This window comes from Trachymyrmex cornetzi, unplaced genomic scaffold, assembly GCF_001594075.2.
Source record: "Trachymyrmex cornetzi isolate Tcor2-1 unplaced genomic scaffold, Tcor1.1 scaffold229, whole genome shotgun sequence".
NCBI classification, from domain to species: domain Eukaryota; kingdom Metazoa; phylum Arthropoda; class Insecta; order Hymenoptera; family Formicidae; genus Trachymyrmex; species Trachymyrmex cornetzi.
Window position 1 is genome coordinate 123,797 of NW_017296945.1, and position 26,941 is coordinate 150,737.

The 26,941-nt window shown below is 31.8% G+C and overlaps 2 protein-coding genes across 6 annotated transcripts; both read left to right on the plus strand.

Moving 5' to 3' along the window:
* Positions 1–506: 506 nt before the first annotated feature.
* LOC108760587 (protein pim1-like) lies at positions 507–2,665 on the plus strand. The gene is made up of 7 exons (XM_018506632.1): positions 507–719; positions 816–1,074; positions 1,182–1,309; positions 1,399–1,662; positions 2,266–2,390; positions 2,476–2,499; positions 2,662–2,665. Exons 1-7 carry the CDS (start codon positions 507–509, stop codon positions 2,663–2,665), a joined length of 1,017 nt encoding a protein of 338 aa, XP_018362134.1.
* A 4,130-nt stretch (positions 2,666–6,795) lies between these two features.
* mxt (Eukaryotic translation initiation factor mextil) lies at positions 6,796–24,564 on the plus strand. 5 transcript variants are annotated; one of them, XM_018506666.1, is made up of 11 exons: positions 6,824–6,992; positions 12,323–12,438; positions 12,864–13,004; positions 13,181–13,350; positions 13,815–14,007; positions 14,307–14,378; positions 15,694–15,754; positions 15,916–16,213; positions 18,942–19,218; positions 21,024–21,145; positions 23,171–24,564. In XM_018506666.1, the coding sequence occupies exons 2-11, from the start codon at positions 12,330–12,332 to the stop codon at positions 23,273–23,275; spliced, it is 1,548 nt and encodes a 515-aa protein (XP_018362168.1). In that variant the 5' UTR covers positions 6,824–6,992; positions 12,323–12,329; the 3' UTR covers positions 23,276–24,564. The 5 variants fall into 5 exon arrangements, with proteins under 5 accessions (XP_018362172.1, XP_018362168.1, XP_018362171.1 ...); XM_018506669.1 differs by having other exon boundaries at positions 13,818–14,007; XM_018506668.1 differs by lacking the exon at positions 6,824–6,992 and adding an exon at positions 10,565–10,867.
* Positions 24,565–26,941: the final 2,377 nt, after the last annotated feature.

The following is a 26,941-nucleotide window of genomic DNA, read 5'->3' on the forward strand; positions in this document are numbered from 1 at the left end:
TTTATTTTCTACAAAGACTTTTTTTAATAAAGAAACAAATTTTCTTGTACGAATACTTTTTACTCTAACTCATACCTGAATATTTTTACAAATGAACAATAAAAAAAATCAATTTGTAGAAAAAAAACATAATTGGTTAAAAAAATATGAAGTTAAATGGTTAATTTTAGAAATAAGGAATTCTGTTTTCATTATACTAAATGATCCCACGTATTATATTCTGTTCATAGAAGTTTTATACGTAGAATAATTAGAGGGATCATATTATGTAAAAGGATCATGTTATTACATTTACAATAGTAGAGGTGACCGTGTTTTTTTAGCGTTGTCACCTAGAAAAATATATAATCAAAATATATGTCTCCCGAAACAGTTCCAATTTCACCCGAAACATTTTTTCGTATTATTAAGGAAAAGTGAAATATTTGACGATTTTAATTTAAAAATATAGTCTTGAATAATGAATTTAACTGAATAAATCGGTAATCACTTAATTTTTTAAAAAGATGTATGTATGGAACGATACGAATGCAGAAACTGAATCCTATTTTGATGATAAATCTACAGACGATGAGGATGAAAATGAGATTATGGCAAATCTTGAAAAGCCCTCACGATATATATGTTATATTTCCCATAAGATTGATTGGAGCAACACAAGAATTGTAAAAGCTGCAACTAGCATAAATAATTTTCTCGCTTTGACTGATGATGGCAAAGTAAACTGTTACGACGATATCATAATGAATACATTAGTAATAATAATTATTAACTCTACAATCTTCACTTAGATATATTACGCTTATTTAATTTAGGTATGTTACACAAACGTTTCGAAAGAGGGAATACATTACAGTATGCGTCAAGTCGATATCAATGAGAAGATTACGTGCATGAGTTGCGGAACTAATTTTTATGTGGTAGTTACGGATAACTGCAGAACGTTCAGTTGGGGGATATACACAATTTTGTGCGGGGAATTGAGTTTGAGTACTTCTTCTCAAATTTTAGACGAATTTCCTTTCATAGTCGAAGAGCCACGTGAAATGGCGGAATTTGCAGGCAAAACAATTGGTAATTTTCTTTAAAACATATTCCTGAAAATGAAAAGATGTATACATGAAGAATTTATGGCTGCTAGTATTGTAGAATAACCTAATCTATTTAATCTTAATGTTTAGTCAAGGTAGTCTGTGGAATTAATCACACACTCGCTCTAACCGATAAAGGAAAAGTCTATGGCTGGGGTTTGAACAGTTATAAACAATTGGATCTGAATAACGGTGATGACATTTTGTCTCCTATCATGGTAAATGATCTGTTTCTGTAATTGTATTATGACGAACCGAACAAAAATAGGAAAGCATAAACTAATCTAGAGAATTTTTCGATTGGCAGATAAATGTAGCTAATGTAAAAAAAGTATCGGACATCGCCGTCATTGGTTCCCAAAATTTTGTCAAGTCTAACGAGGATGGACTTGTGTATACATGGGGTTGTATTTTTGAAATAACATTTAAAAAACCTGCCATATTTGAATATACGAACGTGTTTGACATATCCAACTCGGTGATAGGTCAATCGCCAATATCCGTGACTCGTGAATTCATAAATGAAGAATTTGACATCCTAAACGATTTGGAAACTGCATTCAACGATCCAGTTAGTCTTTATTATATGTATTTATTTGTTATCAAATTCAGTATTTTCGATGACGTACCATAAGGATAACAGTACGATTTATTTTTACAATTTAGTTTTGAATCCTTAAAAGATATCAAAAAATTTCAAAGTCTTGTAACTAATGGCATGTTAAAACCCGCAAGCAAGCCATTAATTGAAAGTCTTACTAGCCGAATTTGATTATATTGATTGTCATAGTCCTATTTTGTCTCCTTGATAAAGTCTTAGCGAATTTTTCAATAATATCTCTTGTTTCGTGATTTGTCATCTTACCCTCAGTATACCTACATCTCAAAAAAATCTATCTACCATCCATTAAAAAAAAGAATTTTTCAGTTCGAAAGTCTAAAATGTCATATCACGAAAAATATTTTGCAATAAGTGAAAAAAAGATCGGAAAAGAACGTTTGAACTATGAAAATCGATAGGGTTACGCTAACTTGTTGTGGGTACTGAGGATTAAATGTTTTTCTTTTTATTGCACCATACATTTTTTCATTGTGTAATAAATGGAAAAATTTGATGATTACATAATACACATGTTCAACTTTAATAGTTAATTCTTGTTTCCCGTCTTTAAAGTCAACGAGTGATCTCACGATAATAGTCGAGAAACAATCAATTTATGTTCACAAAGCTATCTTGAAGATTCGTTCTATATATTTTAGAAGTATGCTCCAAACTAATTTTGTTGAAAATAGTCAAAGGTATATTTTTACAAAGAAAATTATATTTAAAAAAATCTTTTTTGTTTGATTTCTTTGTAATGTTTTAACATATTCCTCTTGACAGCATCATCGAAACCCATTATTATAGGTATGTGGTTTATAAAAAATTTTTAGAATATTTATATACCGGTGGGATCAATCTATCACCTTTTGAGGACCTGTTAGGTGAGTTTGAATTAAACGTGCCGCATATTACATCCATAATTTGCGATTAAATATCTCGTCGTTGCAGATCTTTTCGAACTGGCAGATGAAGTCTGCCTCAAAAAACTCCAGATAGATTGTATAGAAACAATAAAAAAAACAATTACTATATCAAACGTCATACAACTCTTTAACCTTATCAACAAAATGGCGGAATATTACAAAAAGGTATTTGATAGAATTTTCTTTTGTTTTTTATTGAGGATTTCTTTCTTTTCTGAGACAAAAGAAAAAATTATAGAGTTTCTAATGGGATTTATGTATTAATCCAATAGGGATTTTTTTTCCATTCTTATTTCTATCCCAGCAAAATATTCTATTCTTTAAAATTTCTATACGCGAATTTTTTACTTCACACGAATATCACTGTTTAACGCATAATACATTAGCTCTGAAAATCTATCTATTAAGTGTTTTGTAATTCACTTATATGTGTAGTATCTATTCTTTAGGAATTAATGAAATATTGTTTCAACTTCTATTTTAAAAACATGACGAATGTAATACGGACAGAAAGTTTTCAACAATTGGATGCCGAAACAAAGGCTATGTTTATAAAGAAAGGGGAAGATTTTTTTTCATCAGAAATTAATAGATCTGTTTATTGAGAATAACATGTTCCTTGCTTTAGAGAGGAGAATCATATAATGGACATTGTTCTGTGAAAACGATTTATTCTTTTAGTCGAAACAATTATTGCATGTAATATTCGATTTATAAAATATTAAATAATTGAAACAGATAACAAATATAAAAAAAATAATTAATTTAGGATTGTGATTAAATTATTTTAAATAAATTAGGTTTAAATATTGTTGAATGTTGATGTAAATGAAAAATAAATAAATAATAAATAATAAATATTATACTGAAAACGGCAAAGTATACAATTGTTGTGAGGATTCTAAGGATCAATTAAGTATTCCTTCACGTAAATTCTTATGAAAATTTTCATCGAAGAACCACGTTAAGTATTCGAGCAATCCGTAAAAAATATACTATATACATATACCCATACATACACTCGTCAATAAAATTATCGCATCGGTAAATTTATATCAAAATTTTACATAAATTCAAATAAGCGGAACTCCGCCAAAAATAGTCTCATTTAAAAGTTTCCATTTCCATTTTGAAAGGTAAAGTCTGTATTTTACGAAGTTTTCAATGAATTTTGGATATATCCTTATCCCCCCCCCCCTGGCATCACTTAAAAATAAGGACGTGTTTTTTTTTAAATTTACATATCTTTTCGTACTCTACGCTACGGGGTGCAGTACATTATTTTCGTAAATGTCATGATGATCATGGTAAAGTATGGACTTTTCTTTTAAAAATTAAAAAGAATTAAGCGTTGTACGATTTTTTTTCGAAGAAATACAACGCATCAATTTTACCTATGCATTTTATTCAATTACCGCCAGTATTAGCATATATTACCCTTTGGGCACCATGGGGAGGTTGTTGATCGAATTTTGCGAATAGTATGTGTGAATGTATGTGTGTGTGGGGGGGGGGGGGGGGGGGTGGTGAAGATACGAGGGGATATATTTACTCTTTAAAATTGTGTACTTTCTTCTCGTCTTCGGATGATCTCTTGTAAATGTGCATTGAAAAAAAAAATTGGTTATACGGACAAAATGTTTATAATTGGTTTATCCAATGTTTGATTTAACCATTATTTAATTGCACTTGCGAATACATAGTTTATTTATGTCAACCATCTAAGTTGAAATGACTAAATCGACTCAACTAAATTATATTGATAGAAGTAGGGTAAAATCAGGGATTATGGCATAGGCTATACTAATATGGAATAGTGGCTTATTTTTTAAACAAAGCATTGCAATCTGGCGGCAATCGCTGAAAGTTATTGCAACTGTTACCAAACATGTCATAACAAGCAATGAACTCGGTCCGACCAACCGTTTTGCTACAATTAACATTTATTCGTTTTCGTTACGTCAGAAGATTCGGCAGCTTTTTCTAAAAAGTATTCTCACAAACTGAAGGTAAGTTTTTTAATGCTTATGTTGCACAGACTTTTAATAATGTTGCATGAACAGTATTATGCAGATTAATTACTATTACAAACTTGTTTATTACTACGAAAAGACTTTATTTGTCATATGATGAAATGCAGGTAATGTGGAATGCATCGAGGCTTGAGAATATGGAATAGATTCCATGCATACTAGCAACTTATTCGTGATCAGATTAGGTTAGGTTAGATTACAGCATGTATTCTATATCAGTTTACTTGCGATTTATGAGCTTATTTGCGATTTTTTATTTCTCCATGCGTAATAATGTTCGTAATTATGCTATTATATTTTCTGTGTTATTGTACAATAAAAATTGAACAGTTTTCTCTATTTTTCTTGATCAGTTTATATAAATAAACAAATTTGCACTTCATTTATTATGTTATTTATTACTATGGTCAAAATTTCGGTATTCCATATTACATCCCGTTTTTAAACCCCCCCATTTTCTCTTGACTTTTTTGTTAATATTGACGTTGGATTTAAATTTTGGCGACTTTCATTCATTGGATGTTGTTGCTAACATATTCCTCAAGAGTTCTGTGTAAATTTAAAGTCTTCATATGCATTTATATCGGAGCAATGTTAATTTAAAAAAGCTATTCCATAATCCCTGCTTTTACCCTACCTGTAGAATTTATTTAATTTTGCGTGGCATTTAGTTACTTTCCGTAATATATTTGTTTAATTTCGAAATATCGAATTGACTAAACAATGTTGAGAGAATTGATAAATATTGTGTATTTTCAAACAAACGGTGAAGTTAGATATGACAAAGTTTTTATTAAATTAAACAACAGATTTCGATAATTTTTAATTTTCAAAAGTAAAAAAGTTATGTTCATTTTCTAAAACTTTTTGATGAATGAGCCAAATGCGATTCAAAATTAACTATATTAATTATTTATTACAATTTCCAGGTTAAATAAAAACTCGGTTGATTTATACATAGTTTAGTTGAAAGTAAATATTATTTTTCTCTAAAGAAATAATTAAATATCACATCATTGTATAACATCAACTGTTCGATATGTCCTTCAACTAAATAAAACTGATAAAATATTGTATATTTTCAACCGAACGATTGAATTAGGTATAATAAAATATTTGTTGAAACAACCAGTAGGTTTGTTAACTTCAATTTTTAAATATTACAATAACTTTTGTATTATCTTCAAAAATGTTTTGTTGAATGAACAAAGCGCGATCCGAAAACAATTACAATCGCCAATCGCTAGTGTGATTACGGCTTAAGAGTGGTCTCACAAAATTTTCCAATTTTAATAATTTATTCGATTATCCGCTCATATATACGTGATGAAAAGATGCCGGTTCCCCATGAGGCGTACTTTTCGAGTTGCGTAAGTTACGAAAACCAATCATAAATTCGTTTAGCATTTCTTTAGAGTATACAACAGAAATTCTAATCAGCAATTGGTTGCATTAGTTCCGGCATTTCTCTAATCTTCCGCGAAATACGCCCAATGTGAATGCCGGCTTTCAGAATGGCGAATTCTAGTAAATAAAAAATAACGTATTCTAGTAAATTACTAGAATACGCAGGTTACGCAAAGAACGAAGCAACTACGTTTTGTCTTTTTTGCGATTTTCTCTAAAACGAAGTAAAAACGAGCATTTTTCGAGACTTTTTTTCTTAGTTCATCGATCCCCTACACTCTCCCGAAGTTTTGACATTTAAATTCCAGACACCCTATATATGTAGTCCCTTAAATTGCGCGCCGAAATGATTTTTCGGTCTTGAAACTTTAACTAAATTACCGCAGTAATATCATGAGTTAAGCCCAATCTACAATTGCGTAAGCGTAGTTGTAAGTGGTTGTAGTTGTAAGAATTGACTAATCACAGTCAAATATTTTCCTCATGTTTGATTATGATTGGTTAATTCTTACAACTATAACCACTTACAACGACGCTTACGCAATTGTAGAATGGGCTTTACACTCCTTAGGGTATATCCACACAAACTTGCATAGCCGCATAAACATATACATAAAGAAAATTATCCAATCGCAGTTCTCTTTTAAAGTCGCACATAAAATGTGATTGGATAATTTTCTTTATGCATACGTTTATGCGGCTATGCAAGTTTGTGTGGATATACCTTTACAGCCGCATCTAGTGACTTCCTCCCTCGTCCTCGTTGTCAACGTGATTGGCGGCACTGGCCGCCAATTCTCGGTAATCGGCATATATCTTCGCGACGCACGTCGACGATCCGTGGTCCGTCGTCTTCGGGATCTCAACCGGACGATCTGCGTGCCGTTGATCGGTTTGCGTACGGCCGACGACAGGGTGGTGGATCTCGCGAAAGGTACGTCCAAAGTACAATTCGCATCGCTCGTCGTGGCAGTGTCATTCTTTCCTCCAAGCGTAAACTCGCTGTTTTTTCGTCGTCTGTCTTTCGTCGCCGTCATCGTTTTCCCGTCCGGGACACTTCCATATCCGGAATTCCGGCGAGTTTCCTCGCCGCGCGCGTCAAGTGCGATTACTCGCACGCGCGCGCGCGCGCGCTCCATGGCTGTGCACACGTGCGTGTGTGCGTGTGCATGCGTGCGCGTGCGCGCGCGCATACATATACACAAACGCCAGAAATAATTTCTCCGCTTCTGATGCACTAATAGATTCGTTTGTCTACTTGCACCATCTGTCTATCTGCCTCTCCCACTCAGATGGGAATAATAATTGCTTTTTATTTACAACAAAACTCTAATGATTCTTATTATGAAGTCATAATTCTGTTGAATGCACGTTCCTTTCTATTTTGATAAGTGAGATACGATCGAATGTTTACCTATAATTTGTACAAATTCGAGACCATCTGCTTTATCGAACGAGGCTTAGTAATTCATATTAAAAGTGAGGTTATGAACTCTGTTGTTATACGATAACTTTGTCATCAAAATAAGAAAGTAGTGACTTCATTATCAGGGTATAAAGTACTCGCATAACTTTAGAAAATCATGTTCGTTTATAGCTAATGTAGATTAAGTCATCCCTTTCTAATTCTTAAGCCCAATGTCCACGATGCTAGAACTCTGTCTGAGTTCTCGGATAGAGAAATGTATAGCCAATCCGCTTACAGTTTTTACGGAAAACCGGTAAATTGATTGATTACACATTTCTCGATCCGAGAACTCGGACCGATTTCTAGCATCATGGACACAAGGCTTTAGAATCAGAAAGAGATATACAGTAAATTAAACCAAGATTAAAGTAAAATATTGATAAAAATGGGCATACTGTGGATTAACTTTAATCTCAATTTAATTTGCTCTATCAATTCAAACGGAGAATAAAAACTGTAGGGATTGTAACTGTAATAAGTTACATTTATATGTTGAAATAAATATTTAGTAGATCATCATTATAAGATGTAAAGGCCACAAATTAAAAAACTGAAAAAATTGGAAACATTAATATAAAGATGAAAAATGTACATTATGACTAATTTCTGGCCATCATCAGGGTATATTTCTAACAGTTACAGTAAATATATTTGAATTACATCAATAGTTCTCTCTAATTCTTAGAGGTAAGAAATAATAAAAAGTAAACTATAGAAATCGAAACCTTAAACGGTCTAGCTGGATCTTAATGCTTGTATGATTCTTAAGCCTGATCTACAATTGCGCAAACGTAGTTGTAGTTGTAAGAATTATCCAATCACACTTGAATACGAGGAGAATATCCGACTGTAATTGACGAATTGTTACAAATACGACCACTTACAACTACGTTCACGCAATTGTAGATCGGACTTTACGTGAATTTATATACTACGTATGTAGTCCCACAGAAAGGCCCGTCTACAGTACACGGAGTAGGAAGTAAGAGTAAGAAATTGACCAATCACAGTCGAATGTGAGAAGAATAATCGACTGTGATTGGTCAATTTCTCATTCTTACTTCTTACTCCGTGTATTGTAGACGACCCCTTAGTGGTTATAGTTGTAAGAATTAATCAATCATAATCAAACATGAGGAAAATATTTGACTGTGATTAGTCAATTCTTACAACTACAACCACTTACAACTACGCTTACGCAATTGTAGAATGGGCTTAAAGGCTTAAGACGTTCGGTATGCAAGAGATCCGGGTTCGACTCCCGGCCGAGGTAATATTTTTCGCAATAAGAATTAATTATTTACAGATTTTAATATGTTATTCATCATTATTAAGATCGTTTCGAAGATGCGAATAAGCGCATCAAAAATTTGTTAAAATTGCTAGTCAATTTAACTCGTGATATTACTGCGGTAGTTTAGCGTTTCGAGATCGAAAATTTTTCGGCGCGCGTTTCTGTGGGACTACATACGTCGTATATAAATTCACATAAGAATCATACAAGCATTAAGATCCAGCTAGACCGTTTAAGGCTTCGATTTCTATAGTTTAAAAAAATACAAATATGTAAAGAATGAACATAAAAAATTGTGTAATTCTGATGCAATTTGTCAGCAAACTGTAGAATCATATTTTTGCCAGTAAAATTAATATTTATAATGTGTTAAATTAACACACAAATATTTTATTCATTTATCTCAGAATTTACCTTTTAAAACACATTATTTTTATATTATTGGTTCATTTGTAAATTATGTTATTTTGACATTAAGGAATGCTGAAATCAATTTAACACAAAGTATTTAAATAACGTAATCACATTATATTAAATTAATAATTGAATGTGTTAAAAATTTAACTTATAATTTTAATAAAAATTTTATCAAAAAAATTGACACAAAGAACGTTCTTTTTCAGATGATATTTTTTCTCTTTATAATAAACCTTTTATATATGTAAATTTATTTTTGCATCCCGACAATCGCGCGTATTTGCCATTTTTATACTTATTGTTTATAATAAGTGTTTATATGTCAAATGATTTATGTCTGTTTTCTCTGTAGATAAGTTTTAATCTCAGTTCAACTTGCACTTCATCTTTTTTAATTAATAGAATTAGGAAAAAAAAATAAATTGAACCGAAATTAAAGTTAATCTTCCAAAGCAAAATTATAACAAAAACCAAAAATACTGTAGATTTTGTTCTCAATAATCTTAGCTTCCCGAGATATACATGTATTATTTCCCACAATTAAATATATACGTGGACGTATTATTTTTTAATAGATAGAGGAACGATTTGCCTGGATTTTTGTAGCTCGATTAGGCCCAGTTTCACAACTGACGGTTAACTCTTAACCGAAGTTCAACTTATTCATTATCTCTTTTCAATTCTAGAATTAGAAAAAGATGATAAATAAGTTGAACCTCGGTTAAGGAGGTTGTAAGGGCATAAAACATATATATTAATATTTTCACTTTAAACAAACTACATACGTGTGAAAGTTGTGTTCATAACATTCTGGTTTTATTGAGCAATACATTTTTATAAGTTATTTATTTTATTTTTTATTAGTTTTATAAACAAAAATTGTTAAAATAATAAGAAAAATCTAAATGTTTTTATATAAATATATTAAATACTAAACATGACTTATGCAAAGTTTCATTGAGATTCACCATTAGTTTATAACAAATAACAAATTTTATTTATTTACTGAACAATTAATGTTTGCATCTCAAGATAACTTTACAAAAATATTGTTGAATTCCTACAGTATTTATATAAAAAAATTGAGATTTTTATCATTATTTTATAATACATTTTCATATATTTATATTAGAGTACAAATTAAAAAAATATTACTACTTATTTAAATAACTTTTGATCCAGATGGTCAATTGTTTCTATTTTTTTTGTATTATTATTAAATGAAATTTAGAATAGTCTGTAATTTTTTCAAGTAGTTCCAACATATTGCATTTGCCTTACAACCTCCTTAAGAGTTAACCGTGAATTGTGAAACTGGGCTTTAGCGCGACAAACGTGGCCATTACGCGGTGCGTCGCGCGGATGAAGTATATTTTTGGAGGACGAGGGTGGCAAGGGCGAAGGGGATTCTACCACTGTTCCCTCACGCCGGCTCTGTTTTGCTACGCGATTCGTCCTCTGTTTGCGCGACGACGAGGGAACGCCGCCGTGGACGCCGCAAATTAAATTATTTCCGTCGCCGCGAAACGACCCGAGCAAGATAACACCGATTCACCTTCGTCATCTTTTGTGTTTCGAAAGACTTTTGCTTTGCGAAAAAATCCGAATTTGGGACAAACCGAGTGACGTTGCGAGTTCTCGTACTGCTTAATAAATTGTTTCATACGGGAGAAGTGAGTTTATTGAAAGGCAGTACAGCGCGAAACTTTCATTTAATCTCGGTATGCTTTCTCCTTAGAATAAGTGTTTCTATGTCAAATGATTAACGCTAATATTGAGTACACTTTAATACTAATGTATTAAATAATATCATGTACACTCCAAGCTAAAAATTTGGAAACACTTTTTAAAAATTGGCATATTTTTGTGGGATTATTTATTCATATTCATCATTATTACAATGTCTTTTTAAAGAATTATTGTTAAAAAGCATATTATGAATTTTTCAGTAAGTAAAACATTAATTAAACATTTTTTATAAAAAATCAGTTTTTCTAAAAGTGTTTCCAAACTTTTGACCTAGATTATATGTACTATTATGTATAATATATTATTGCGATTTTCTTACACGGAAAATTTATTTATACATAATTTTACCATAATTTAAAACATTAAAATTATGTAAAATAAATTTCCTGTATGAGGAAATCACAATAATATATTTATAAAGCAATAAGATGTAATTTGCAAACAATTGAAATGTACTTATCATCAAACTTTGCAATTAACTTTGTTAATAGGTATATTCCAATTTTGTTTGCGAATTATATCTTATCGTTTTACAACTATATTAATTATTTCTACACTAAAACTCTGGAAGCTGATATAGACAATTTACTTACATTTGCTTTGTTTTTGAAGCTATAAAACTACTTTTATTTTAACAATATCATATATTATAGGACTGTATATGTGATAACACAAACTATAAAAATCGAAGCCTTAAACGGTCTAGCTGGATCTTAAATGTTTGTATGATTCTTGTGTGGATTTATATACTACGTATGTAGTCCCCAGAAACGCGCACCGAAATGATTTTTTGGTCATGAAAACGCTAACTCTACTAAATTACCGCTGTAATATCACGAATTAAATTGACTAGCAATTTAACAAATTTTTAATGCTTATTCGCATCTTCGAAACGATCTTAACAATGTTGAATAACATATTAAAATTTGTAAGTAATTCTTATTGCGAAAAATATTACCTCGGGCGGGAGTCGAACCCGGATCTCTTGCATTCCGTGCGAGCGTCCTAAGCCTTTAGACCACCAAGGCAACGCCTTTTTCACGGAATGCAAGAGATCCGGATTCAACTCCCGACCGAGGTAATATTTTTCGCAATAAGAATTAATTATTTACAGATTTTAATATGTTATTCAACATTATTAAGATCGTTTCGAAGATGCGAATAAGCATCAAAAATTTGTTAAATTGCTAGTCAATTTAACTCGTGACATTACTGCGGTAGTTTAGTAGAGTTAGCGTTTTCAAGACCGAAAAATTATTTCGGCGCGTACTTCTATTTTAAGTTAAGATTATATTACTTGGACATTCGATTTTTTAATGTATTACCTTTGTTGCAGGATCACAATGGCTACCGCACAATTGAACAGAGCCAGAACTGTAAAGAAGCTCGAAAAACCACGGCCGCTTAAGCTGAACCAGCGCAATTCGACCGTCGATGGACGGATCACGACTGGTAAATCTTATCGTGTTTATTCTCTCCTAAGCTAAACTTTTGTAATCTCTTGTACAGGGTGATACCTTGAGTAATGCTAACGTTGGCAATACAGTTACTTCCAAGCCTTATAACTCGGAGAGTACTCCATGAAAAAATATTTTGTTACAATGTTTTGAAGAGCTCTCAAAATAAAATACAAAAATATGCAATAAAAAAATGAGGTTTCCATTTTAAAAAATTGATACGAACCATACAACTTTTGTTTGAAACATTTTTCCGTATCTACTATAATTTTCGAGAATCTTAATGTATTATTTAAAATGGGGCACCCTGTATAAAGGTGTAATAATTTTCTTGTAAAGCATTGTATGTTGATAAGCATTTATTCTTTTTTGTATTAAATGGTGACTCTCTTTGTGAACTCTTTGCTTCTGACTTTTCAGTAGAGGATATAGTGTCCTTAATCGACAATGTTGCAATGCAACTGACCAATGGCTTCCATGACCGAACGCTGCAAATAAATGTAATCTCTATGTGTAGTCATCTGAAACTCTATGCCAATCAATTAGAAGCTATTTACAAAGGTAAAGGATCCTTTGGACTCAAAACGTATCTTAAAAAGCTAGCTCAGTAGTATACGTAAATAGTAGCTCTTTCTTGCTGTTTTAGGATAGATTTTTCATAGTAGATTGCAATTTGATGATAGTTTTAATTCGTGCGTTTAAATAAAATTTTGCAAGTAATTATTTTTTTATTCTAGATCAGCTGGACCGGGCCTTTGTGGCGATCAGAAATGGGAGCCAGGACGACAGATTAGATCTGACGACCAGGGTTCATCTGCTGGAACTCATCGAGCTGCGAGCGAAACAATGGCGTCACACCGATTCGATGGACGTGTACTACATGCAGAAGTTGTCGCATTTAGACAATGTTGGTAAAACTCGTATTTTATTCATAGCGTTTTTACACTCGTGTAGCTTTTCAAAATTATAATTGAGATATGTGAAAGCGAAAATAAGAATAGTGATCATACTTGATGAAAATAAAGATTTTTAATTAACATTTTTTGGATATTTAAGTAAATTACATTCTTAGCGCGTCTCAATATGTTGCTAATTTGCTACAATAACGACGTAATTCAAAAATTTTTTTAGTTGGTTGCAAAAAAAACGGAAACAAAGGAAAAAAAGAAACGTTAAAAATTTTTTTGTCTCTATAATCAGTTATATCAAAATTGCATTTTAAAACCACACAGTATTAAAAAATTTTAATGAATCAAAATATTCAAATTTATTTCCTGGATTTTGAGTCTGTATCAAAATATTGATAAAAAAATCTTGCATTAAGTTTTTTTTATTTAATATTAGAATAAATAATTTTGTTTCTTATTCTAGCAGATCGATTCGGTACCCGATATATCTACGAACTCTCTGTCGTCCCCGTTATTAACTTCACCCACCACGGCACCGACCCTGGGGCCTGGGGAAGTGATCAAGAATAGTGGAAAGTTCGCGAAGCCTACGCGCATACCGGGGAAAAATTATTGTAAAGACGAGGTCGTCATTCGCAACAGTGACTCGGGCAAAGGTAATTTCATTGCTTTTACTCTTGTTATATAAAATTTCTGTTGAATTATATAGGTATATTCGATTTTTACACGAATTAAAATGCAGTCCGTACAATTTTGACAATCTTTTCATTACATTACTTTATAAATTGTTTACAATATTTTTAGTATGTCGCGATGTGATTAGTAGGGATTTGTATGTGAGATATGGAAACAACGATCTCATTTTTATGTAAAGTGAAATTTGGTTGTATCGGACTTTTTAATGATTTTCCAATTATGTTGGCCGTTCTGTTAAATAATTTACACGAAAATACAGTGATGGGAATAAAAGGGCGGCGGGTTCACATGATAGAAGAGCTCAGCCAGACGATCATCTCCTTCCAGCGAGGTAAAGCAATGAATGATCCGCCATGGCTTGTTATAGCATTTTGTGCTCATGCATCGCAAAAATAGTATTAATCGGTCGAACGAAGCTCTCTCTTACGCCACACAAAAACACCTCTCTAATCTTCTCTCACACCACTGAGCATTGGAGTTTGATGCGGCAAACTTGTATTCGCTATTGTTTTTAAAATTTTATTTACATATATAAAAAAAAATAAGTCTATAATAAAAAGTCGCAGCCAATATTTTTTTATCGGGTCACTTTTTGCATGACAAAGCTGTTTTATCTAACCATCATGATCAGGCTATTGAGTTAGTATTTTAGTTTTTGCAACGTGATCTACTAATCGAGAAGTGCAGGGCACATCAGCTTTCTTTCACATGATGACAGTGAAGTCGTGTTACATTTTGCAATAAAAATTAAACTGGTTTTTTTTTCTTTTTCTCTTTTTTTCTGTTCTGTTAAAATCGTATAGATGGGACGAAATATTATATTTTTTTCTCTAATACGTAATATGTACCTACAATTTATATCAATCGTTGTGGAATGTGTCTCTTTAACAGCCTGATGAGTGAAATATATGAATGTTGCGCTCGCAGTTTTAAGGATGTATTACACGTATTTTTTAACAAATATGAAAAAAAATTACAGATTTTTCTATATTGTATTTGAAAGTTAATAAGTTGGATGGTGATTTAAAATCTGGATTTAAAGTTATTTCAGTGAAAAGTAGACATGTTTTTAAAAAATAATTAAAATAAAATGAGGAAATTTTCATTTAAACTGTGATTTTATTGTTAAATATTGATCTTATTACACTGTTTCAGATGTACGTAATATTCATTTTTATATGTAAATTAAACTTTCAATTCTAGTCACTTTTTGCAGAGACTATACACTTGATACATCCTTAAGAACCGAGTAGAAAGATATTATATTACCAATTTATTAACGCGCCAGATCGACAGATGGATTGTATATCGCGAGTCCCACATGGACGGGGAAGGTTGGCATTCAATTAATACTTTGACGTTCGTTAATATCGCCTAACTCTAAACGCGCAAAACGATTTTTTGGTCTGATATTTAAATGTTATTTTATATACGTTCAAATATTTTTTTTAAATACGTTGTATATCGTACTTACTTCGCTTTTGCGATATCTTAACAGAATTTAATATCACATTATTTAACATATTAACTGTGTCATTGGACTTGTGTAAAAAATGTTAACGATAACTAGCACATAAATCTTTTTCTTAAATAAATATCAATATTGACAAAACTGCGCCGCTGATACATTGTATCTTGGTTTGTAGTAAACCCTGGAGCTAAAGAACGACTTGTCCAAATCACGGGAACGTCCGAGGACAAGATTCAGTATGTTTAAATACTATATTTGTAATAAAGTTGAAGTTTTTACTGATAGAAGCTAAATAATAAATGTATTTATATCTAGATCTTAATTAATAGCATATTTAACGAATCACGTACGTAGCAGCTTTTAATATCGCTCCCTTTTGTCTTTCCTTTTTTCTCAGTTATGCGAAGGACTTAATCAAAGATACGATACAACGAAATGCATCGCCAGTGAGACTGGAGCAGAGCACCGGCGGCGAGAAAGGAGCCATGGGAGGTTCCAGCTCTTCACTCAATAGTAGCGCGTCGGATGAGAGCAACCGGCTGCAACAACAGAATCAACAGCACAACTCCCGTTTACGTTCGTCCCTCCTGCACAGTCTCTCCACCAACGACGCCAGCATAGGCGAATACAAGTACACCGTCACCGTCGGCAATCAGTCCCTCAAAATTACGGGCTGCAATCTCGACCTTGTCAGGGTAATGACAAAATCCGCCCATGTCGTTATGTGATTCGGCTAATTTTATTGAACTGAATGAAAAATTAATTGATTAAATTTCAATATCTAACTAATATTATTATAAAGTACTCTTAAAAGTCATTCAACATTTATTTCAATTTTTGCTATCTCATTTTTTTTATAATATTCACTCCGAAAAAAAACACTGGTTTTTTTCTAAGAGGTATTTCACTTTTAAAAGTGCATATGACATAAAAAATACATGTTTTTTTTATTTTTGTCCACAAAACAACATATTAAAAGTTCATCAAAATCGGAAGGGACCCTTGGGTCTCTTATCTTGTGAATTTAGATATGGATGAAATCCTAAATTAAAGATTTCTGTGGTGGGTATAAAAAAGATTATAATATTTTTAAGAATTTGTATCATTTTTTATGACGATTTCTGAAAATTATAGTAAACTTCCTTGATGAAAGAAGTTCTTATAATATTTTTAAGAATTTGTGTCATGTTTTAAATTTATGAAAATTTCTGAAAAAATACTTTGACCTTTTATCAGATTTTATAAGTTTTCTTTAGAAATTATACATTGAGAAATCTTGGAATATTTCAGAATTTACATACATATATGAAGAATTTTAGAAGAATCATACACTTCTGAAGTGTTCCAATTTGTACAAAAAAAAATTTGAGAAATGTTCTAAAAGATTATAAAATTATATATAAATTGTGGAAAATTCTGTAATTTGTATAAAATTTTGAAAAGTTCAATAACAAATTCCGAGAAAAATTGTCACTATTTTCTTGATTATCTAGAACATGAGGCCCTGTTCTTTTTGGCTGAACTTTTGCACCAGTTCGTCTTTTTTCCTTTTCTCTCTAGAAGGAAAGAAGAGGAAGAAAGATGAACTGGTGCAATAGTTTAGCCAAAAAGAACAGGCCCTTGGTTAGATGGCGTGAAAGAGTGCTGCACTTGCATCTTTTTAGGGGTGGACTGGGTCGGACGCCATATGTATATAGATTGTATAGAGAGATAAATTGAGCAAGTAGACAGCAAGTAGAGAGTAGAAAAAGGTGAATCATATAGGTAGAAGGACGTAGAAAGACAAATGTAAGAAAAGGAAAGCGTTAAGTAGAAAGGTAGAATTTTTTTTTATGGAAAACATCGGGCGGGAAAAGAGGTTATGGCATCGAAAGAAGCAGGAAACAGGGGTGGCATACGTAAGATAGATCAGTTGATGCAGAATAGTAAACAAAATAAATTAATTACGCAGGAAAGAGACAGTAATAAAAAAATAATAAGTAAAATGAGGGATAACGAGGTTAGCAATGAACTCGAAAAATTCAAAAATGATTTAATCGAACAAGTTGACAAAGAAATGACAGTATTAAGAAAGGAACTGAAAGTATATAAAGAGTACGTAAGAATTAAAGACAGATTGTGGGAAGATAGGATAAGAGAGTTGGAAGAGAAAGTAGAAGAGTTAGAAGAAAAAGTAGAACTAGGAAGATGGGAAGAAGAAAAGTTAGAAAGTTTGGAAAAAAGTATAGACACGTGGGTAATGAGTGAAGAAGAGAAAGATTCGAGTGTAAATGATGAAAATATAGTGAGCCAATATAGTGAGAGCGGAAGTAATTATAGTAGGGGAGTGAATAATTATGCAAGGTCCATATCGCAATGTAGTGAGGATAGATCGAGTAACTGGGAAGTGAACAAATTAAAAAAATTGCTTGTAGACGTGGAGGAAAATGAAACGAGAAAATGTAATATAGTAATAAAAGGGATATTATTTCCTAAAGACATAGAGAAAAACATAATTGGCAGGGCAAAGTGGGTACAGGCATTTATAAAAGAAAACTTAGAAGTAGAATGTAAAGTGATAAGTAGTAGGAGTAGTGGACCAGTAATAGTAGCAAGGATTGGGAGCGTAGAGCAAAAGAATGAAATAATGCAGAATAAATACAAGTTAAAAAGATATAACATTTTTATTGAACATGAAACAAGTTGGGAGGAAAGGGAAATTCAGAGAAAGATCCTTAGGTGGGCAATAGAACAGAGACATAAAGGGGAGGACGTAATAGTGGGAATAGGAAAAGTAAAAGTTGGAGGAGTGTGGAAATTATGGGCAGAAATAGAGGAGGAGAAGGATAAGAAAAACAATAAAGAGGAAGAAGTGGAAGTAAGTAAAGGAAAAGAATAAAATTTTTGCTAAGCCAAAAAGAGATTTATCGTAAGGTCTCTGTTCATTTATCATTACTACATTAGTTTACAACGTCAGAAGCAAGAAAACAATAAAAAATCTTGGAAATTATATTTGAATACAGAAATATTTTTCAATAAGACAACTTTTGCAATAGATTTGCAAAATATACCGAAAATAATCTTATTTCGGGGAGAAATTAAACCTTATTTATTTCTATATTAATATATTTATAATTTTGTTTTTAATTACGCATAATTTATTTACAGATATATGGTTATTAATTAATTAATGAAGCAAAAGGAGAGTTTCGGTATATTTTATAACAATTTTCCACTGCAAATGTTGTTTTGAAACATTTCCATATTAATATACTTTGCAAGAATTTATATTATATATTTTCTCGCTTTGACATCACAATCAGAGATAACAATGAACAGGAGCCTTGATCAATATTTAATTTAATCTATTTCTATATGTTGTTTATTGCATGTATTCTGTTTGCTTTTGTTTATGTGTAATTTCTGTAAACTGATGACTTGTAGACGGCAAAACTGGTGCTGGACGAACATTTCTTGGGCGATTCTGAGAACTTCACTAGTGGGATAGAATACTTCAATTACGAAGATGAGCCCACCTTTTCCGTAACTACCACCCCCCCTTCCAATTTTCCCCGCACGCCGTTGTCGCCGTTGGACAATGTGAACGCTCCTGTTTCTCTAGGCCGAGAGTTAAGTGTGGAAAGCGCCGCGACCTCCTCGGAGAGCGAAGAAACTTACAAGCCTCGTCCGATCCCTGAGGAGCTAGGCTCGACTCAACAAGGTACTCAAATATAATACCGCAAAGTAACATCGTTATATTAAACATTAAAATATAATCATGGATAATTTATCGTAATGAAAAAATTAGAAAATTTCTCTCGTTTATCCATACGTTATTCTTAATTTTATGGAAATGAAATTGATCGAATTTGTTTTCGAACAAACTTGGCCATATAATGTAAATTAATTATAATAAATTAATAAATTTTAATTAACGTGATTGAAAAATAAAATTAAAATAAAGGACTTATTAACAAAAACAATAATATCAAGAAAATAGAAGAGTATACAAGAGTCAAATTTAAACAATTGATGTATATAATGTGGACCGTTTAATATCTATACATTCTTAATTAATATAAGATATTTGATAATATTACATTACACAGGGTTGCCACAGACTTGGAAAACTGGGAAAAGTCAGGGAAATCGAAATTGGTCATGGAAACCATGAAAAGTCGGGAAAATGTAAAAAAAATCTGGAATTTCGAAATTTGCTCACAATTCCTTGAAACTGCTCCTATTCCAAATAATTGTTATAATTTTTTAAATATTATATCCGACGTTTATAATCAAGTATACGTTCAAAACTTGCGCACTTTAAACGAATTTAATAAAATAATTAAAATTTATATTTTATTCAGTATTTTTATTTGATCCCTCTTTTTCGTCATAACTGCATTCTTTTTTTCCAAAACTAATTTATTTTAGAAACTCAATTAATACTAGAAATTTAACTGCCTATTACGGTCGGAGCTGGATCTTCGTTGCTTTTTAATAATTCAATCTTGAATTACTAATATATACTATATATGTACTTGCATATATACCATATTGTAGTAATTTATTTTATGCTGTTTATTTTATGTGGTTTGAATTTGCACCCAAAATTGTACTATGCTACTAAGCTTTTTTTGCGTTATTTTTAATAATATAGACTAAGTTGGCATTTGGATACAGAAAGAACGAGCTAAATTGTCAAGAATCACCATCTTGGAATTTGCGTTACTTATGTAATTTCGATTTATATTTTATATTGATAAGAACCCGAATTGAAGGGTTGAAATGTTTATTTTATTCGTTGTGTTACATTCACACGAAAATAAAGAGTTTTTTTGTACATCTCCGAACAACCGATGTAGACTCTGATGGGTTTTTTTATATTTTTCATTGATAGATTTTTTCAAGCCTCATTTTATATATTTATTAATATAGACTAGCTTTCCTACAATCCTTGAGTCTAAATGTTAAAAGTTACATATTTTATATTACTCATGGAAAATTTTCTACTTTCATCTGGAAAACCTGGAAAAGTGGAAAATTTTTAATTCATTTTCTGTTAACGTTAATTCAAATTTATTAACTTATTATAATTAATTTACATTATATGGCCAAGTTTGTTCGAAAACAAATTCGATCAATTTCATTTCCATAAAATTAAGAATAACGTATGGATAAACGAAAAATTTTCTAATTTTTTCATTGCGATAAGACAATCCTGATTACATGACACTTTTCGACATCATGACTGTACCATCTTCAGATATTCAAAAACCGTAATAAAAATACAATAAAAAAAGTCAAATGAATTATAACTAGTCACTAATACAATCCATAACGTATGTGAAACATGTCATGTAATGTAATATTACCAAATACCTTATAGTAATCAATTAAGAATGTATAGATTTTAAACGATTCACATTATATACATCAATTGTTTAAATTGACTCTTATATACCCTTCTATTTTTTTGATATTATTTTTAATCAACGCTTTCTAACTTTGTCCGTTCTATTTACTTAGTTCCAGAAGCGAGAGAACTTACGTACGAGTTTCTACTCCTATGCGCGGCGGGCCCGTACGCAAAGCGGCCCCCCGCTGATTGGGCGCGCATACAGAAGGAATGTCCCAATATAGTTCGTAAGGTACCGCTGTGCGACAGGAACGCCAATCATATACCGTGCAAAACCTTCCGCGTTACTCTTCCCTGCAACGCCGCAGTTTAATATTCTTGTATACAACACACATCATAATAATTCACTACATATGCATTAACGTTTCACCGAGAGAAAAGTCTGCGTTCCCGAGAATGCGGTGTGTCACGAGTGTGATTATTGCGGTATTAACCGCATGCATTCAGGCGGGAGAGGAATGAAGAATAAGATCTGGTTCCATTTAACAAATAATCACAGTTAGGTCTCTACTTTTGCCTTTTTAAAAGAGAAGGAAAGCACTTTTTAGGAAAAATGTAGGCAGAGACCGAACTGTATTTAATAATACAGGAATCTCTCAAAAATCTCCATAATAATAATTAGTTAAAGCGAAGGTTTAATGGAGATTATCATGGAATCTTAATATGATTTCGCGAATTAAAAGACTTTAGAAGTTCCTTCACAATATGTGTGATTAGATATTAAATCTTTTGCAATAATAGAGGAGATGACAATTTCTAAAAGTTACTCAAGACCAAAGAGATTGTAAGCGAGTTTCATGATATGTGATACATACATATATACATATTTTTTTTTACGTTTACGATTAGTTTCCCAAAAACACTTTTGCATGTTGAACTCCCGCGATTAATTGACTGATTGAATTCATACAAATCACTACGATCACGAAATGTAATTAAAAGACATTTTATGTTTAACTCGAGAAGTTAATCAAGATTCGATTAGTTTGTTACATGCAACAGTGTGAAACAGTCAATGAGTATCCAGTATTTGACAAAGTTTTATATATTCTTTGTATTGAAATTCGAAAGTCTACGTTCCTATATTTCGAATTTAGAGATATATACTACGATATGTTTTTAAACTGTTTTTCGTATTATATATATATATATATATGTATATTATGTTAATTGTTCATATTGTGAAAAACTTTATTTTTTTTTATTTTTGTTTCTCTTTCTCTTTTTCTCTCTTTCTTGTTCTAAGAACTTTGTTAAGGAGTTATTTGAACATGAGATTGTTTTATTTGATCTTGTATACAAAGAGGCTAATAAGACTAGACTAATAAGACTAGTGTTGTGTGTTAAACTCACATACACGCTGTATTAATAAATGAGTATTGCAAAATCCGCTGAGTCTTGCTCTCTGCGCATTTCTTTGCAAACCGGACGAGCGCAGTTCATACGATGCTTTGTAAATATGTGTACTTGCTTAATATGAGAATGATCACTTCTCAGACGACATGTATGTCTTAAAGAAGTCATAAAGACATAAAAATGTCTCTTTTGAAATGTACATATTTAAAAAATATCTATTTTTAAAAGTCATTATAAAGTCATCTAGACATTGAGTTAATTGTTTAAATAATTATTTTGGATTTTTTAAGATTTTTTAAGACATATTATATATTGTTCTACAATTTATTTGAAATTATTAGTATATAGATTAGCTCAATATTTCCTTTAAAAAAAATAAGTAAAAAATGAGATTCTCGATCAGTAAAGAGAACTGTAATTTTCTGTTTCTCACTGCTAAAAAAAAAAAATGTGAAAATCAGTCCAGATTAGTTTAATAATTCATTTCTATCAATTTAGATTAATTTTAATTTCGGTGTAACTTAATTACTTTCCTAATTCTAAGAATTAGAGATAAAGAGTAAATTAAACCGTAAAATAATCTATTAATAGAAATAGGCACATTTTGATTGAGTGGCGAGAAAGAAAAAAGGCGCACAAACCAATTTACTAAAACATTCCAAAATACAATATTTTTATTACATATGTGCCAATCACCAGAGTAGAAAAGCATCGTGTAAACTACGCTTGCAAATGTGTGTAGACTTACGATTATTGCCTGCATGTGCCCACACATAATTTAACACTTAGCTTTCCAACCGAATCGAAGCATGCTGCTTATAACAAGGTAAGGTAAAGGGATTAATGCTCTCTTATTTATATTGCGAGGTTCATCCGAGAACTAATTTCTCTTTCTTGACAGGCACCGATTCGCTGGTTCGAACCGGAAGCGTACAAAGCCAAGCTAGCAGCTGCTGGTCCCGTTGCAATATTGCCGATCGGCGAAGCGGAAACCGATCCCGAGTGAGGCCGGAGGTCAATTTGTCGCCTTCCTCCCATTATCCTCTCCCACCCTAGTGATGATAAGGTTTCAGAGAACACGTGTGTGTGTGTGCTGTAACGTCTTGTCGATCGTAAGAAATTTGAGAGAAAGGAAGATTAAGAAGACAAGAAAAAGAAAATACCTTCTTCAAGGGAAAAAAGAAGTGAAGCGTACGTCGAAGAATTTCGTTGACAATATCTCGAGGAAAATAAAAGAAATGTCTTCGTCGAGGAGATACATCTAAATAAAAATTGTCGGACGTGCGCTTTATGCAATCAATACGCTAGTCATTAGAGTGAAAAATGTTTTTTATTTATTCATAAAAATTATCGTATACGCAGTCATTTTGCGATCAATTGTCTTTTCGATCGATTACACGTCGTTATATGCGAATCGCGTCAATACTGTACGGCACGCACGCGATTTGTATAACATTCTGTCGCGGGACAATGTCGACAAGTGCAAGAATGTTACGTTAGTTATTAATGACAAAAAAAAGAGATAAGATCGATTTGTTGAAACCACACATTGAAAGACAACAGTTGTTAACTTTCGTACGCGTTTAGATAGAATTATAGTAGCGTTAGAGACTGAGGAATTAGAATCGTGCATTCGAGAGAGGAGAGGAGCATCTTTTATAAGCGAGATTTATATTATTTATAACGATTTTGCTATTCGCCTAATCGAAAAGACGCGTTTCTCGACAGAAAGGATTAATCGTGAACGACTAATATTTTACTTTAGAAGAGTACACGGTAGAGATAACGTTACAAGAACAAATCCTGCGCTTTTTGTAAGTAGCGATTCGGAGGGCGGTGGTGTTTCCCAAATTCAGAGATTTCAATCTCGCCGTGTAACGAGCAGTGTTACGCGGCAAGAAATGAAATCGTGATTTAGCATAGTCTAGTCTACCTATTTCAACGTAGGAATTACCATTCTTTTGGTATTTACTCTGCTGTGACGCAATAACCAAAAAATGTAAAGAACGGAGGAAAGGGAATTAAATTTTTTTGAGAGTTTATATTTTATATACGCTAAAGGAAAGCGTTCGTGTGCTATGTGCAGTACATATATATATCGTGAGGAGATTGTAGCCAAGTTTTCTTGCTTGACTATTTTACTGTATAATTAGCATGAGAGTGCCTCATTCTGATAAAACGTGAGATAATCGCAAAATTGTATAAGCGAGATTGTTACCAAAAAATTTCTTACATGCGGAATTTTATCTTGCTTTTATTTTAACAGATTTAAGATTTTCACCTCCTTGTGACGTCGAAAATCGCCGGAATCCTCTTCTCGCGGTGACTGAAGTCTTGATTCAGAAATTGAGAAATTCGATATGCTCGCCTGATGTTTATCAGACGAAAGATCCAAAAATATAGCCAATTCTCTTCCTACGATATTGTTAATATCTAATAAATTTTCGGCTACTCACGTGACTTTCTTCGCGCGTCATGGAACTTTACTGCACACTGTCCAGGACACTTACGTTCGTTTTTAAGTTTTTACACAATTTAATATTTATTACGAATTTACACTCTATTTACTTTGAGAGATTAAATATCGCGTATGTATAAACAATTATATATAGATAAATGTATTTATATATTAATAATTACGTTTAAATACAATTTATAATTGATATATAAATTATAAATTTCCTTTAATATGTAATTATATATAACTCATTTTTTATATATAATTGTGTATATATATATATATATATATATATATAAAATTTATTTTTATCGTCTGTAACTAACTGCGCAGTAATATATAATAGTACTATAATATATTATTGTACTTTGTCGTTTATAATAATAAATCAGCAGTCAGAAACACGCATCACGTTAGTAACTGTCTTTTCTTTGCCCTCTCGAAATATAATGGAGAGGGAATATCCCGTACGAAAACTGGATGCATAATAATGAAGTCGACTGCGTCGATCTGGCACTAACTTTTTATTATTCCAATAATAATAATATATATCGAAAAGTGAGATAATCACTGAACATACACATTATGTACCTCCCGCCGATCACGCGGACTTAGAAAATTGTACTAGATATCAATTGCACTCCTACTCGAGCCTCTTCTTGTAAAAGTTCTAAGATTTTTAACGAGTAGTGCTCGCCGAAGGCCCGCGCTCGCCGATTGCATTTTCTTTTCTCTTTTTTTCTTCCCCTTTCTCGTTACACGATTCATTTACATTGCTATTATTCGTATTGCGAGTGATTGAGAGCGGCCTATCGTATCTTTTTTTTTTACTCGTGAAAACGTACATTATCGTATATCAATACTTCGTAGTCCAGTTTAAAATTAATCTCGGCTATGATCTAACTAGAGCGTGTATACAACTGATTCTTCCCTTCGCAATTATCAGTATAATATCGTCGTCCTGTTGTCGCTAGTTATCCAGTGTATTGCGTGTGTATGAGTGAACAATGATACGCCTATTATATATAATAAATAACAATTTTCGTTTAACTCGATAACTGATAACGCTACTTCTACAAAAATCAACGCGATGTGTGCAAACATAACGAGAAGATTAAAACGAGAGATTTCTTCTGATATTTTTTTCCACCTTTTTTTATGTACTATGAGATTTGTTCACGAAAAAATGATGTATTAACAGCATTAGATTTAATTGGAAATAATCTTTCCCTGGTAAAAATGCTTCACATAATTCTTCAGAATTTCTATATAAATTTTCGATTTTTTCACAATTTCTATATAATTTTATAACTTCTTAATAGTTCTTTATCTTTCAGATTTTTTTATACGAATAGAAATGCTCGAGTCTAAATATTTTATAGAATTCTTTATATATGTGAATTTCTGAAATATCCTAAAATTTCTCATTTCATAATTGCTAAAGAAAACTTAACAAAACTTTGAAGAAGCATAAGGTTTTTTTTAGAAATCTTCACAAACTTAAAACGTGAAAAATTCTTAAAATGAGATATTACGAGAATTTTTTTCGTCAGCGTTGTTTCAACAATAATATAATAAATCATTAGAGGGCTGTAGGAATTTTTCTCTTAAATTGCGAAAACTTCGCTCTAAAAAAATATATATATGTGTAACACGTAATAAACACTAATTTCGGGACTTCACAACGGTCCTCTAAAGATTAATGATACAAATATTTATTTCCATTAAAAATAAGAGTACGATATGTCGAATTAACAAGATTAATTTCAATTAGACCCGGTTAGCAATAAATGCAGAGAGCCTTTTATTCTGAGCTGTGACATTAATTCGCTTTAACAATAAGCTCCTAAACTTTCCAGTGTTGCGATCTGGCCAGCTCGTTTAAAGTTTAAGGATTAAGACTTAAGGTCGTGCTTTTATCAATAACAAATACGTTACAGTTTAGAGCTTGAAGTGAAAGACGAAGGCTTACTATATCTATTGTGGATCGGGTCTCAAAGCTTTAGTTAATACATCTTTCTTTTCGTGTACGTACGAGGAAAAAAATAAATGATGAACAGACCCGCCGATGTCGGGGACGTCTTTCTCTTTCGATGATAAGGCGTAAAAAACCGCGTCTCCGGAACGTAATCCGAAGCGTCTCGTGTCCCTCTTACGTATAAATGCGTATATATCTATGTGTATCTTATAATTAACTAGTAGTAATTATGCATA

Coding starts and splice junctions, on each gene's coding strand:
- LOC108760587 (XM_018506632.1), top strand. CDS start 507: ATGTATGTATGGAACGATACGAATGCAGAAACTGAATCCTATTTTGAT. Junction 720..815: donor CTTTGACTGATGATGGCAAA/GTAAACTGTTAC, acceptor TATTTAATTTAG/GTATGTTACACAAACGTTTC. Junction 2,391..2,475: donor TTTGTTGAAAATAGTCAAAG/GTATATTTTTAC, acceptor TCCTCTTGACAG/CATCATCGAAACCCATTATT.
- mxt (XM_018506666.1), top strand. CDS start 12,330: ATGGCTACCGCACAATTGAACAGAGCCAGAACTGTAAAGAAGCTCGAA. Junction 12,439..12,863: donor CGATGGACGGATCACGACTG/GTAAATCTTATC, acceptor CTGACTTTTCAG/TAGAGGATATAGTGTCCTTA. Junction 19,219..21,023: donor GCTAGGCTCGACTCAACAAG/GTACTCAAATAT, acceptor CTATTTACTTAG/TTCCAGAAGCGAGAGAACTT.